The sequence below is a fragment of the Salvelinus alpinus genome, chromosome 9 (genome assembly GCF_045679555.1).
Source record: "Salvelinus alpinus chromosome 9, SLU_Salpinus.1, whole genome shotgun sequence".
Lineage (NCBI taxonomy): Eukaryota > Metazoa > Chordata > Actinopteri > Salmoniformes > Salmonidae > Salvelinus > Salvelinus alpinus.
In genome coordinates, this window is record NC_092094.1 from 13137070 (window position 1) to 13152098 (window position 15029).

General features: G+C 43.5%; 1 protein-coding gene across 1 annotated transcript; it reads right to left on the minus strand.

The window, feature by feature from the left end:
* Positions 1-1379: 1379 nt before the first annotated feature.
* On the minus strand, positions 1380-13960 carry LOC139584340 (proton myo-inositol cotransporter-like). The gene is made up of 10 exons (XM_071416056.1): positions 13287-13960; positions 12830-12989; positions 9465-9670; positions 5365-5473; positions 4866-5029; positions 3682-3802; positions 3447-3572; positions 3177-3295; positions 2785-2937; positions 1380-2568 (listed from the first exon to the last, which is right to left on the minus strand). Exons 1-10 carry the CDS (start codon positions 13810-13812, stop codon positions 2339-2341), a joined length of 1914 nt encoding a protein of 637 aa, XP_071272157.1. The 5' UTR covers positions 13813-13960; the 3' UTR covers positions 1380-2338.
* Positions 13961-15029: the final 1069 nt, after the last annotated feature.

The window sequence follows — 15029 nt, forward strand, 5'->3', positions numbered from 1 at the left end:
GGACTAGTAACCAAAAGGTTGCTAGATCAAATCCCTGAGCTGACAAGGTAAACATCTGTCCATCTACCCCTGAACAAGGCAGTTAACCCACTGTTCCTAGGCCGTCAGTGAAAATAAGAATTTGTTGTTAACTGACTTGCCCAGTTAAAAAAAATGATCTCCCTTTAAATGAAAGTGCATTAACTACAGAATATTTCACTTTCTCAAAAACATGGTCCTCTTGAGTCAGTAGCGTACTTGTAAAATTGTCAACAGTAACTATTCAATTTGACTGGGAAACACTTGCCATGCCAACCTACAAAAAATGCATGAGGCTTTCATTTGTATAAGTACAGTAGGTATGAATCCACCAAGACATAATAATCCACCAAGACAAGCAGATATAATAATCCACCAAGACAAGCAGACATAATAATCCACCAAGACAAGCAGACATAATAATCCACCAAGACAAGCAGACATAATAATCCACCGAGACATAATAATCCACCAAGACAAGCAGACATAATAATCCACCAAAACAAGCAGACATAATAATCCACCAAAACAAGCAGACATAATAATCCACCAAAACAAGCAGACATAATAATCCACCAAAACAAGCAGACATAATAATCCACCAAAACAAGCAGACATAATAATCCACCAAAACAAGCAGACATAATAATCCACCAAAACAAGCAGACATAATAATCCACCAAGACAAGCAGACATAATAATCCACCAAGACAAGCAGACATAATAATCCACCAAGACAAGCAGACATAATAATCCACCAAGACAAGCAGACATTATAATCCACCAAGACAAGCAGACATAATAATCCACCAAAACAAGCAGACATAATAATCCACCAAAACAAGCAGACATAATAATCCACCAAAACAAGCAGACATAATAATCCACCAAAACAAGCAGACATAATAATCCACCAAGACAAGCAGACATAATAATCCACCAAGACAAGCAGACATAATAATCCACCAAGACAAGCAGACATAATAATCCACCAAGACAAGCAGACATTATAATCCACCAAGACAAGCAGACATAATAATCCACCAAGACAAGCAGACATAATAATCCACCAAGACATAATAATCCACCAAGACAAGCAGACATTATAATCCACCAAGACAAGCAGACATAATAATCCACCAAGACAAGCAGACATAATAATCCACCAAGACAAGCAGACATAATAATCCACCAAAACAAGCAGACATAATAATCCACCAAGACAAGCAGACATAATAATCCACCAAGACAAGCAGACATGATAATCCACCAAAACAAGCACGTGGAACACCACAGGACTGCATTTAATCATGTGCGCTTTTGATTGATTTGAATGCAAGGCAAAAAAAGAAGCCCAAAACTTCTGAAAGGAAAGGTTAATTTCATTAGGTTTATCAATGTGCAATCTGTAGCAAAGGATTAATAAATATTGTAATGTCATCAAAATATTCAAACAAATTAAGGCTAGTGTGCCAATAAAAAATTTAAAAACATTGGTCCTGGCTGAGAAGCCACACAGCTCCAGATAGCACCACCTTACTACTACTGGAGCTAAAGAAATGACAAAATCCAAGGACAGAAACAAATGCAATATTACTACACATTTGTGGGACTTTATAAGCATTGGAAATGAATACACTACTATACTATTATAATAGTAATATTATATTCCAGTGGTGTTTACTGCTTTGATATACATATATATATATATATATATATATATATATATTACTACGCTTTAACTCCATAGTGCACTTGGCTGAACTCTCTATGGGGATAGAAAATTACAAAACATAAATTTTAGTTAACAATACACGAAATTAAGTATTTCAACTCCACCATAGACATCCACAGCTACAGTAAATCAAATGCTATGTTGTTAGGATAGTTGAAGTCTCATCCACCAGCCAGTTAGGAGAGTTGAAGTCTCGTCCACCAGCCAGTTAGGAGAGTTGAAGTCTCGTCCACCAGCCAGTTAGGAGAGTTGAAGTCTCGTCCACCAGCCAGTTAGGAGAGTTGAAGTCTCGTCCACCAGCCAGTTATGAGAGTTGAAGTCTCGTCCACCAGCCAGTTAGGAGAGTTGAAGTCTCGTCCACCAGCCAGTTATGAGAGTTGAAGTCTCGTCCACCAGCCAGTTATGAGAGTTGAAGTCTCGTCCACCAGCCAGTCAGGAAAGTTGAAGTCTCGTCCACCAGCCAGTTAGGAGAGCTGCTATATGCTAAAGGCCCAGTCATCAAGTGAGTTTAACACCACTGCCTGTAAGTCCACCAACCAAAGGACATGAAGGTGTGAGAGAGAGAGGTTCCTTGACCTGCCACGTCTACTCCATGTCCGAGGCATCATTGTCTGAGAGGATGTCGCTCCCTTTTACCCTGTTGTACAGGATGTTTCTGGATCTGTCCCCATCCCCGTCAGACGCACTGCAGGAGCAGAGGTTTCCGGAGAACAGGGCCTCCATCTCCTCCAGCCTGCGGCCCTGGGTCTCTGGCAGACAGCCCAGCACAAACAGCAGCCCCAGCACAGTAAGGCCTGAGTAGAGGAAGAACGCACCTGGAGGGAGATGGAGACACCAGTTAGCTTGAAGGAGAAGAGAAGAGGTTGAAACATTTTGTGTAGTGAACTATGCATGTCCAACCCCTAATCCAGTTCAGTCAGGCAGTCATTCAAATCATCAGTCAGTTTATCATTCAGGCAGACAGTAGGTTCTTAGTTATAGCTTTTTAACACCCATCACAATTAGACAGTATCTATGTAGATGAGCAGCACCATAGTAGGTGAGGTACTCAGCGACGTGGAGGAAGGTGAGTGACACCAGGACGTTACAGATCCAGTTGACTCCGGCTGAACAGGCGTTCCCAGTGCTCCTGGCCCACAGAGGGTAAATCTCACTGTTCACTGTCCACGGCATGGGCCCCATACCTACAGCACAGACACACAGACAGGCACGGATAGAGATGAGGACACAGACAAAAAAGAGTTATAGACCATGAGATATATATTTAAAAAACTGTAAGCAATATATACTGTACTATGAAGAACACTTCAAACTGGTATGAAACACTCCAGGTGGGAAAATATACAACTTTTTGACCTTTGTTTGTGTTTGTGTGTGTGTGTCAGGGAGGGAGGGAGGGAGGGAGAAAGGGTGTTGTTCTCACCTGGAGCAAAGAAAGCCAGGTAGAGGATGAGCCCAAGCAGCACTATCCAGGAGTAGGAAGTGGGGCAGTAGTTATAGGCCCAGAGAGACCCATCACTGACCTGGCTCAGATTGGAACACCTGTACAGAGACAAACACATGTGGCTAAACAGAACTCAGATACAGCAGAAATAAAGCCATCTCCGGCTTCAGAGACAGACAGACTGACAGACAGGCAAGAAGTAACAGAGTCCCCCACACACACACACAAACACACACACAAATCCCTAACCTGCCCCAGGCGGCTTCATCGGTCGATGTTTGGTTGACAGGTATGCAGGAAGAGTCGTATACAGTGGAACCGTTCTCACGGTAACAGAACCCACAGCCAGGATCCAACATGCAGGGCTCACAGGACCTGGGGACAGTTAACAGTGTGACACCCTTCACTCTATTGTGGTGGGGACAGGAAAAAAAATCTCAATCCTTATACAGTATTAGGTAATACAAGTCATACCCAGTCTCACCCATATAGTGTGCAGGAGGTGGAGTTGAGAGAGGTGTCAGTGGGGTGGAGAGTGACTGCAGGGGAGTGCTGGGCTGATAACAGGAACCCTATAGCCAAGACCGTCAGACTCAAAGCAGTACCTAGAAGACAGAGAAATGAAGAAGTCTTCTGACTTAATGCAAAGCACATTTCTTCATTTTAGGTAAAAAACTAGGCGGTATACCGTACGCCGGGGTATTCGGACATTTCCACGGGATGGTTTTTCAATACCGTCAATACAGTTGAAACTATTTCTTTTAAGTTTTTTTTAATACATTTGAATATTTGTAGCTACTTTTTAAGTAAATACCAGCAGTCAACTTGTGCAATACGTTAGGCGATAAAGCAAATTGCGTTCTTCATTTCACCTGTCATTATGAAGCTTACCGGTAGTCCCCACTCACATTTACAAGCACACAACGATTCAATTTTATTTGTCACGTTTCGTAAACAACAGGTGTGGACTAACAGTGAAATGCTTACTTACAGGCCCTTCCCAACAATGCAGAGATAAAGAAATAATAGAAAAGTAAAACACGTAATAAAAATAATAATAGATACACAATGAGTAATGATAACTCGATGTGCAGGGTATGAGGTAATTGACGTAGATATGTACATATAACTAGGAATTTTTGTAAGTCAGTCACTGCAGCATGTGCCAGGTGATCTAGTTACAGTATGGATTTCACAACTAAATGTTTGCCAGCTAGATATCTTATAACTGTTAAGTTAACTGTTTAAAATATGCTAAATGCTCTGCAGTTGTGCATTTGGTTTGCTAACTTAATAGCTAGTTATCTAGCTAGCTAAGTGGTTAGCTTCTTGCAAAATCAAGGTATGACAATCTGAATATTTACATTTGTATTTATTTAACCTATATTTAACTCGGCAAGTCAGATAAGAACAAATTCTTATTTACAATGACGGCCTACGCCGGCCAAACCCTAACGACGCTGGGCCAATTGTGCACCCCCTTAGGAACTCCCAATCACAGCCTGTTGTGATACAGCCTAGAATTGAACCAGGGTCTGTAGTGACGCCTCTAGCACTGAGATGCAGTGCCTTAGATCACTGCGCCACTCAGGAGCCCAAGCTTATTAAGAACCATATCTAACTGCCTCTTGGGATAAAATGTGAATATCCACACACACATACACACACCTATTAAGCTTCCCAGCGTAAGCTTCCTGCGTCCGACTCTTTCCACAAGCCACACCCCCACCAGGGTGAACAGGAAGTTGGTGGCGGCGGTGGCGGAAGCCAACCAGATGGCCTGCTTGTCGTCCCTCACCCCCGCCATCTGTAGGATGGTGGCGCTGTAGTACCTGATAGGGACAACAGAAGGAGAAGGCATGAACACGGAGGATAAGCAGACCATAGGAGGCTGCTGAGGGGAGGACGGCTCATAATAATGGTCGGAACGGAGCAAATGGAATGGCATCAAACACCTGGAAACCACGTGTTTGATGTATTTGATACCATTCTACTTCAGCCATTACCACGAGCCCATCCTCCCCAATTAAGGTGTCACCAACCTCCTGTGAAGCATACAGTAGGGAAGAGACTGACTGGCAGGTAGACAGGACGATGAGACCACTTTAGACTAATGAGATGCGGCCATAGATAAACACAATGATTTCTGATGAAGGAAAACACCTACATGACAGTGTTGATCCCAGAGAGCTGTTGGAACATCTGCAGGCCGCAGCCTACGGTCAGGGCTCTGCGTGTGGGAGGGCGAGTCAGCATACGCCACAATACTAGGCCACCTGGTGGACAGAGGGAAATTTGGTAACACTTTTATGAACATTTAAAAAAAGTTGCATGCATTATACATTTTAGCACCAAATGTTTTAGTTTCCAACAGAATGCATTATATGATTAATTAACCTGCTAAATTGGAGAAAGGCCCAATTGGTGAGACCTATTTGAGAAATCTGTGTGTTCTATGGCTGCATTTACACAGGCAGCTAAATTCTGATCTTTATCCACTAATTGGTCTTTTGACCTGATGTGATTGGTCAAAAGACCAATTAGTGGAAAAAAGACCATAATTGGGCTGCCTGTGTAAATGCAGCCTAAGTTATGTGCATAAAACTGATGTGAAATGCTTCAAGAATCAAATTAACTGAAACAACAAAGGCTACGTTTACACAGGCAGCCAAATTCTGATATTTTTTCCACTAATCAAATTAGATCTTTTCACATCAGATATTTTTCAGAGCTGATCTGAAATACCAATCAGTGAAACAAAGATCAGAATCGGGCTGCATGTGTAAAGGCAGCCAAAGAAAAACAAAGAGTTGCCTCTGAACCTAGAACACAGATTGAGAGGCTTAGGCTCTCACTCTTTTGACCAATCAGATCAGCACTGAAAAAGATCTGATGTGATTGGTCAAAAGAATAAATTGCGGAAAAAAGATTTACAACTGGGCTGCCTGTGTAAATGCAACCTTAGGAACAAATCAACATTTACTGGGGGGAGGGTCTGGTCCAACTCAAGGTGTCATTATGAAAACTGCACCCCCCTCCCCAAAGTTCAAACATTTTTCACATGACCCTCCCCTTGTACTGTAAAATAAAGTGAACACCCTCACTCCTCAAACTTCTCTTCCTTATATATATACACTGCTCAAAAAAATAAAGGGAACACTTAAACAACACAATGTAACTCCAAGTCAATCACACTTCTGTGAAATCAAACTGTCCACTTAGGAAGCAACACTGATTGACAATAAATTTCACATGCTGTTGTGCAAATGGAATAGACAAAAGGTGGAAATTATAGGCAATTAGCAAGACACCCCCAATAAAGGAATGGTTCTGCAGGTGGTGACCACAGACCACTTCTCAGTTCCTATGCTTCCTGGCTGATGTTTTGGTCACTTTTGAATGCTGGCGGTGCTTTCACTCTAGTGGTAGCATGAGACGGAGTCTACAACCCACACAAGTGGCTCAGGTAGTGCAGTTCATCCAGGATGGCACATCAATGCGAGCTGTGGCAAAAAGGTTTGCTGTGTCTGTCAGCGTAGTGTCCAGAGCATGGAGGCGCTACCAGGAGACAGGCCAGTACATCAGGAGACGTGGAGGAGGCCGTAGGAGGGCAACAACCCAGCAGCAGGACCGCTACCTCCGCCTTTGTGCAAGGAGGAGCACTACCAGAGCCCTGCAAAATGACCTCCAGCAGGCCACAAATGTGCATGTGTCAGCATATGGTCTCACAAGGGGTCTGAGGATCTCATCTCGGTACCTAATGGCAGTCAGGCTACCTCTGGCGAGCACATGGAGGGCTGTGCGGCCCCACAAAGAAATGCCACCCCACACCATGACTGACCCACCGCCAAACCGGTCATGCTGGAGGATGTTGCAGGCAGCAGAACGTTCTCCACGGCGTCTCCAGACTCTGTCACGTCTGTCACATGTGCTCATGTGCTCAGTGTGAACCTGCTTTCATCTGTGAAGAGCACAGGGCGCCAGTGGCGAATTTGCCAATCTTGGTGTTCTCTGGCAAATGCCAAACGTCCTGCACGGTGTTGGGCTGTAAGCACAACCCCCACCTGTGGACGTCGGGCCCTCATACCACCCTCATGTAGTCTGTTTCTGACCGTTTGAGCAGACACATGCACATTTGTGGCCTGCTGGAGGTCATTTTGCAGGGCTCTGGTAGTGCTCCTCCTTGCACAAAGGCGGAGGTAGCGGTCCTGCTGCTGGGTTGTTGCCCTCCTACGGCCTCCTCCACGTCTCCTGATGTACTGGCCTGTCTCCTGGTAGCGCCTCCATGCTCTGGACACTACGCTGACAGACACAGCAAACCTTTTTGCCACAGCTCGCATTGATGTGCCATCCTGGATGAACTGCACTACCTGAGCCACTTGTGTGGGTTGTAGACTCCGTCTCATGCTACCACTAGAGTGAAAGCACCGCCAGCATTCAAAAGTGACCAAAACATCAGCCAGGAAGCATAGGAACTGAGAAGTGGTCTGTGGTCACCACCTGCAGAACCATTCCTTTATTGGGGGTGTCTTGCTAATTGCCTATAATTTCCACCTTTTGTCTATTCCATTTGCACAACAGCATGTGAAATTTATTGTCAATCAGTGTTGCTTCCTAAGTGGACAGTTTGATTTCACAGAAGTGTGATTGACTTGGAGTTACATTGTGTTGTTTAAGTGTTCCCTTTATTTTTTAAAGCAGTGTATATACACACATACAGTACCAGTCAAAAGTTTGGACACATTACAAGGTTTTTCTTTATTTTTACTATTTTCTACCTTGTAGAATAATAGTGAAGACATCAAAACTATTAAATAACACGTATGGAGTCATGTAGTAACCAAAGAAGTGTTAAATAAATCAAAATATATTTTATATTTGAGACTCTTTAAAGTAGCCACCCTTTGCCTTGATGACAGCTTTGCACTCTTGGTATTCTCTCAACCAGCTTCATGAGGTAGTCACCTGGAATCCATTTCAATGAACAGGTTTGCCTTGCTAAAAGTTAATTTGTGGAATTTATTTTCTTCTTAATGCGTTTGAGCCAATCAGTTGTGTTGTGACATGGTAGGGGTGGTATACAGAAAATAGCCCTATTTGGTAAAAGACCAAGTCCATATTATGGCAAGAACAGCTCAAATAAGTAAAGAAAAATGACAGTCCATCATTACTTTAAAACACGAAGGTCAGTCAATCCGGAGGTCAGTCAATTTCAAGTACTTTGAAAGTTTCTTCAAGTGCAGTCGCAAAAACCATCAAGCGCTATGATGAAACTTGATCTCATGAGGACCGCCACAGGAAAGCACAGGAAAGGAAGACCGAGAGGTACCTCTGCTGCATAGGATAAGTTCATTAGAGTTACCAGACTCAAGAAATGGCAATTAACTGCACATCAGATTACAGCCCAAATAAATGCTTCAGAGTTCAAGTAACAGACACATCTCAACATCAATTGTTCAAAGGAGACTGCATGAATCAGGCCTTCATGGTCGAATTGCTGCAAAGAAACCATTACTAAAGAACACCAATAATAAGAAGAGACTTACTTGGGCCAAGAAACACGAGCAATTTAGAATTCAAGGCACACTTAACCAGCATGGCTACCACAGCATTCTGAAGCGATGTGCCAACCCATCTGGTTCTCTCTTAGTGGGACTATCATTTGTTTTTCAACAGGAAAATGACCTAAAACACACCTCCGGTCTATGTAATGGCTATTTGACCAAGAAGGAGAGTGATGGAGTGCTGCATCAGATGACCTGGCCTCCACAATCACCCGACCTCAACCCAATTGAGATGGTTTGGGATGAGTTGGATTGAAGAGTGAAGGAAAAGCAGCTAACAAGAGCTCAGCATATGTGGGAACTCCTTCAAGACATTTGGAAAAGCATTCCAGATAAAGCTGGTTGAGAGAATGCAAAGAGTGTGCAAAGCTGTCATCAAGGCAAAGGTTGACTACATGGAAGAATCTCAAAAAGAAAATATATTTTGATTTGATTAACACTTTTGTGGTTACTACATGATTTCATATGTGTTATTTCATAGTTTGGATGTCTTCACTATTATTCTACAATGTAGGAAATTGTAAAAATAAAGAAAAACCCTTGAATGAGTAGGTGTGTCCAAACATTTGACTGGTACTGTGTGTCTAGGGGTGGTCATGGTCGCTGTTTCAGATCATCTGGATGTGCCACGGCTAGTGTGTGTGTCTGTGTCTGAAATTCATGCGTAAACGTATGTGTGTGTGTGTGCACTTCTATGTGTCACCTCCTGCATCCTTCTCCTCATCCTCGATGTTGGTCCTCATGCTGTCATACTCCTTTTCAATGTTCTGACCCCCACGGATCCTGCTGAGCACCTGCCTGGCCTGCTGGGTAAGGCCCTTCTGAAGGAGCCAACGGGGACTCTCTGGCAGAAAAAGGAAACCAGAGAACTGGAGCACCGCAGGGACAATGGACAGACCCAACATGTACCTACAGACAGACAAACAGAGAGACAGATAGGGAGTGAGAGAGACGCACACACGGGGGGGGGGTGATTATCAAATTCAGTTCCACAGAGCTGTTTTAAATTTCTGATGGTTTACTTTTGGAAATTAACATTTTAATTTCACACAAGAACAGGCTCCAATCATAGCCTAGCACCTAAACTTACACCAGTATTTTATCCCAGACTGATTCACATTCAAAAATAGTTTAGTTGACAAGGACAGTCAAAGACATAACAGGAATTCTGGATGAGGTCAAGTTGTTTCTTACACATTTAAAATCCACACCAATTTTCTTCTTCTCTCTACCCACTGCCTCTTCTCTCTACCCACTGCCGCTTCTCTCTACCCACTGCCGCTTCTCTCTACCCACTGCCTCTTCTCTCTACCCACTGCCTCTTCTCTCTACCCACTGCCTCTTCTCTCTACCCACTGCCAAATTCTTCCTCCAGTTTCTAATTATGGCACATTTGAGAAATGGACAAATGAAAACCCAGCCAAAATACACACCAAGATGTTCAACCAAAAACATGATGGAACAGCCTAAACTTGTATATAGCCAAGTTTTTGTTAGTCATTATGTATCTATTATTACTTATGTATCTATTAGTACTTTCTCTCTGCATTGTTGAGAAGGGCCTGTAAGTAAGCATTTCACTGTTAACCTGTTGTTTATGAAGAATATGACGAATAACATTTATTTGAGGCTCCTGTCTCTCATCGTTGTGTGCTTGTAAACAAACAACATGTGACTGGGGACTACCAATAAGCTTCATAATGAAAAATAATGTGACAGGTGAAATGAAGAACGCGATCTGCTTTATCTCCTAACGTATTGCACAAGTTGACTGCAGGTATGTTTAACCTGATGGTTTTGTTTGAACATCTTGGTGTGTATTTTGGCTGGACTTTTACATTTCTCAACAATGTATATTTTCATCATTACACTCAAAATATTAAGAGCTGATGTATCCATTACAGAGTCTCCAGTAAAGGTCAGAAAACACAATGGAAGTTGCATCATGTTTATACACAAATCTGGTGATATCAGACAGCATCCCTAGCCACGTCCTCAGAGCATGCGCAGACCAGCTGGTTGGAGTCTTTACGGACATATTCAACCTCTTCCTATCCCAGTCTTCTGTCCCCACTTGCTTCAATATGTACACCATTGTTCCTGTACCCAAAATAGCAAAGGTAACTGAACTAAATGACTAAATGACTGAACTAAATGACTTCTGTCATCATGAAGTGCTTTGAGAGGCTAGTTAAGGATCATATCACCTCTACCTTACCTGACACCCTAGCCTAGACCCTCTTCAATTTTCTTAACGCCCCACTAGATACACAGACAATGCCATCGCACTGCACAATGCCCTATCCCATCTGGACATACCAGATGGGATAGGAATACTTATGTAAGAATGCTGTTCATTGACTATAGCTTAGCCTTCAACACCTTAGTACCGTCCAAGCTCATCATTAAGCTCGGGGCGCTGGGTCTGAACCCCGCCCTGTGCAACTGGGTCCTGGACTTTCTGACGGGCCGCCCCCAGGTGGTGAAGGTAGGAAACAACATCTCCGCTTTGCTGATCCTCAACATAGGGGCCCCACAAGGGTGCGTACTCAGCCCCCTTCTGTACTCCCTGCTCACCCATGACTGCGTGGCCACGCACGCCTGCAACTCAATCATCAAGTTTGCAGATGACACAATAGTAGTAAGCCTTATTACCAACAATGATGAGACAGCCTACAGGGAGGCCCTGGTGGAGTGGTGCCAGGAAAATAACCTCTCCCTCAACGTCAACAAAACAAAGGAGCTGATCGTGGACTTCAGGAAAGAGCAGAGGGAGCACGCCCCTATCCACATCGACGGGACCGCAGTGGAGAAGGTGAAAAGCTTCAAGTTCCTCGGCGTACACATCACTGACAATCTGAAATGGTCCACCCACACAGACAGTGTGGTGAAGAAGGCGCAACAGCACCTCTTCAACCTCAGACTGAAGAAATTCCGCTTGGCCCCTAAGACCCTCACAAACTTTTACAGATGCACAATTGAGAGCATCCTGTCGGGCTGTATCACCGCCTGGTATGGCAACTGCACCACCCGCAACCGCAGGGCTCTCCAGAGGGTGGTGCGGTCTGCCCAATGCATCACTGGGGCACATAGCCTGACCTCCAGGACACCTACAGCACCCGATGTCACAGGAAGAACAAAAAGATCATCAAGGACATCAACCACCCAAGCCACGGCCTGTTCACACCACTATCATCCAGAAGGCGAGGTCAGGACAGGTGCATAAAAGCTGGGAGCGAGAGACTGAAAAACAGCTTCTATCTCAAGCCCATCAGACTGTTAAATAGCCATCAGTAGCCAGCTATCACCCGTTTACTCAACCCTGCACCTTAGGGCTGCTGCCCTATATACGTAGACATGGAATCACTGGCCACTTTAATAATGTTTTACATACTCATTTAATATGTATATACTGTATTCTATCCTACTGTATTTTAGTTTATGCCACACCAACATTGCTCATCCTAATAATTATATATTTCTTAATTCCATTCTTTTACATTTAGATTTGTGTGTATTGATGTTAATTGTTAGATATTACTGCACTGTTGGAGCTAGGAACACAAGCATTTCGCAACACCCGCAATAACATTTGCTAAATATGTGCATGTGACCAATAAAATGTGAATTTTGATATTAGAACCATCTTCCGTTCTTCCACACATGCAAGGAGAAGTGTCGAAACGGAAGCTGAAGTCCCTGGAGTGACTGGGGTGTTAAAATACTCATCGCTCCTTGGGCTGAAAGCGGAGTAGTTGCCGTGCCTAAGAAATTACATTATGGCCTGTTTCTATTCCATTCACTGTAGATAGATAGTAGTGGATTGTTATGTCCATATTGTGGTTGCTATATAATATGGATGCAAAACAAAAGATTATGCAGTGTTTTTTTCTTCAGGCATGTAGCAGAGATACCTCAAAGCAGCTTCCAAAGCTAACTAAACCAAAAATATAACTGAACCGAGAACTGTAGGCTATTGTAACTGAAGCGTCCCGTTCTAGGATTACCAGCTACTGAGTAGCCATGGCAATATAGAATAGAATAGGGCCTATCACTGATAAGACTTACCTCCAGCCGTTGTGGTGCAGGTAAGTAAAGGCCCCGTCCACAACACTGGCAATAAACTGTCCGGCTGTGATGAAGAGGGTGTAAATGGTGACCAGCTGACCCCTCAGGTGTGGTGGGGAGACCTCCGCAAGGTAAACAGGAACCGTCATGGAGGCAATCCCTAAAAGGGGGGGGGGGGTCTTTATATGTGTTTTTAGTCTGTGTTTATGGCAAGGAAATTATTCACAATTCATTTCACTTTTTGGATGAGTTTACTTAAAGTGTATCTGCACTACCTGCCCTTAGTAAACTTTACAAAGACAAAGGTGTTTGTAAAGACTTCCAAACAAATCCTATATGCCTGGCTTGGGAAAATAACCACATACATGTAAAACTGGTCAGTCAGTCATGGCTCTCAATTTGGTTATTGTTAGGCTACTTGTCCAGTAAATGTTTGAACTAAATAAACAAACCTTACCTATTCCCAAGCCAACTGTAATCCTTCCGACAAGAAGAACCTCCTTGTTTGGAGCAGCACCTAACACAACTCCTCCAGCAGTAAAAATGAAGCTGGCCATTAGTATGCAGATCCTGCGCCCGTAGAGCCCATTCAGAGTCCCGCCAGCCAGGGCAGAGAGCGCCGCTGCACCCACAGTACTGGAGACCAACAACTCCTGCCATAGAGTGGTCAAATGCATTTCTTTTTTCAGGAGAAGCATAGCCCCAGAGACCACCCCGGTGTCATAGCCAAAAAGGAAGCCACCCAGGGCAGAAAAAAACGCCAAGACGTACACGAATACCGGTGTGACATCCTGGTCGGTGGCCAGCTCCGGTTCGCCGGCGGCAGAGGTGACGGTAACGCCAGGGTTATTGGTGCTCGATTCAGACGGCGCTCTGATGAGACTCCGCCGCTCTCTGTCGTCTGTCACTTTCTTCCTCATGACGCCCATAGGGTTGCTCATACCACGCAGATTGTATTCATTGTCGTTTCTGTCGAGGGTCATAAAGAGAAACAGCTTCACAAACGTTCAACCTGGGCAGAGAAAAATAGATACCTGAGCAGGCTGGCTATACAGGTAACGCCGTTTCGATTACCATTCACTCAAGTCATTTACGCGTGAAATGGAGGGGAGGGGATAGCCTACAGCAGGACATTTTGGTTGGTCACTGAGTGAAGGATATGTATGACGCTAGAATAAAATCAGCTCTGATTACGCACATGAAAAGTCAAACATGTTTATAATAGCGTTATAATATTCCAATCCATATTCCCCATTTCTAACCCGGAATGTATTGCTATGTAGGCCTAACAACTTGAGCATTTTCCCCAACCACAAAATCTTATATAGGGAAATAAGAAATAGGTCTGTAGGCTACTGTTTTCTTATTTCCCCAAAACATGAAATATAGAATAGCGGACCCTTACGGGTAAGGGAGGTGAACGGATGGGAGACTGAGTGCAGGATGTATATTATACTAAATGGATGACGAATATACAAAATAAAACTATATGTACAAATCCCAAAATGGAAATTAACTCACAAACAAGTATTAGCTGAATCAACTTTTCAAGATAGGCCTAGTTAAACAGCTAAACATATGCCTACGCGGCACAGCCAGTAGCATGATGTCCAATAGACCCACAGAACTTAAAGCAGACTGCTTTTTATATACATGGCAATCCATCTACCCCAATGACGTCTCATTGATCAATAATAGTGCGCAGGGATATCTATGTGTGTGCACCTCTGGACAGGGAAGCCCTTTGACAAAGCGCGAGAACAGAATTTTTGTTAGAGCAAATTCTCACAAAGTCAAAATGGGCTAAATCGTAAAAATCCATGACAACAAAACATTCGATTTTTGGTCTTTTACGAATATACATTGTAGAAATAGGCGGTGTTTATGACTTTATGGCTGTGGTGACTAGTTACGAGATCGAGGAACTAGTTACGACCCTTGTGTCTGGTCGTGTGCCGTAAAGTGATTCGTTGAATGGCGCATTACGCATTGACTCATAGAACAATTGGAACGCCCAGACAGTGATTTCCACCAGTTACCACAGTCACAAAGTCAAAATTGTCTATAACGTAAAAATCCTGGAATTGCTATTGTTGTTGCATTTTGCTCTTAATTTAATGTTAGGCATAACGTTAGTAGTGTGGTTAGGTTTAACATCACATTGTAAGACGATAAACTGTAGAAATAGCCGACTTTGTGG

Bases quoted from the DNA above. Each gene is read 5' to 3' on its own strand.
- LOC139584340 (XM_071416056.1), bottom strand. From the start codon at position 13,812: ATGACCCTCGACAGAAACGACAATGAATACAATCTGCGTGGTATGAGC. The intron at 9,671-12,829 runs GTAAGTCTTATC...GTCTGTCTGTAG, and splicing joins CTGCACCACAACGGCTGGAG to GTACATGTTGGGTCTGTCCA. The intron at 2,938-3,176 runs GTGAGAACAACA...TCTGTGCTGTAG, and splicing joins CCTGGCTTTCTTTGCTCCAG to GTATGGGGCCCATGCCGTGG.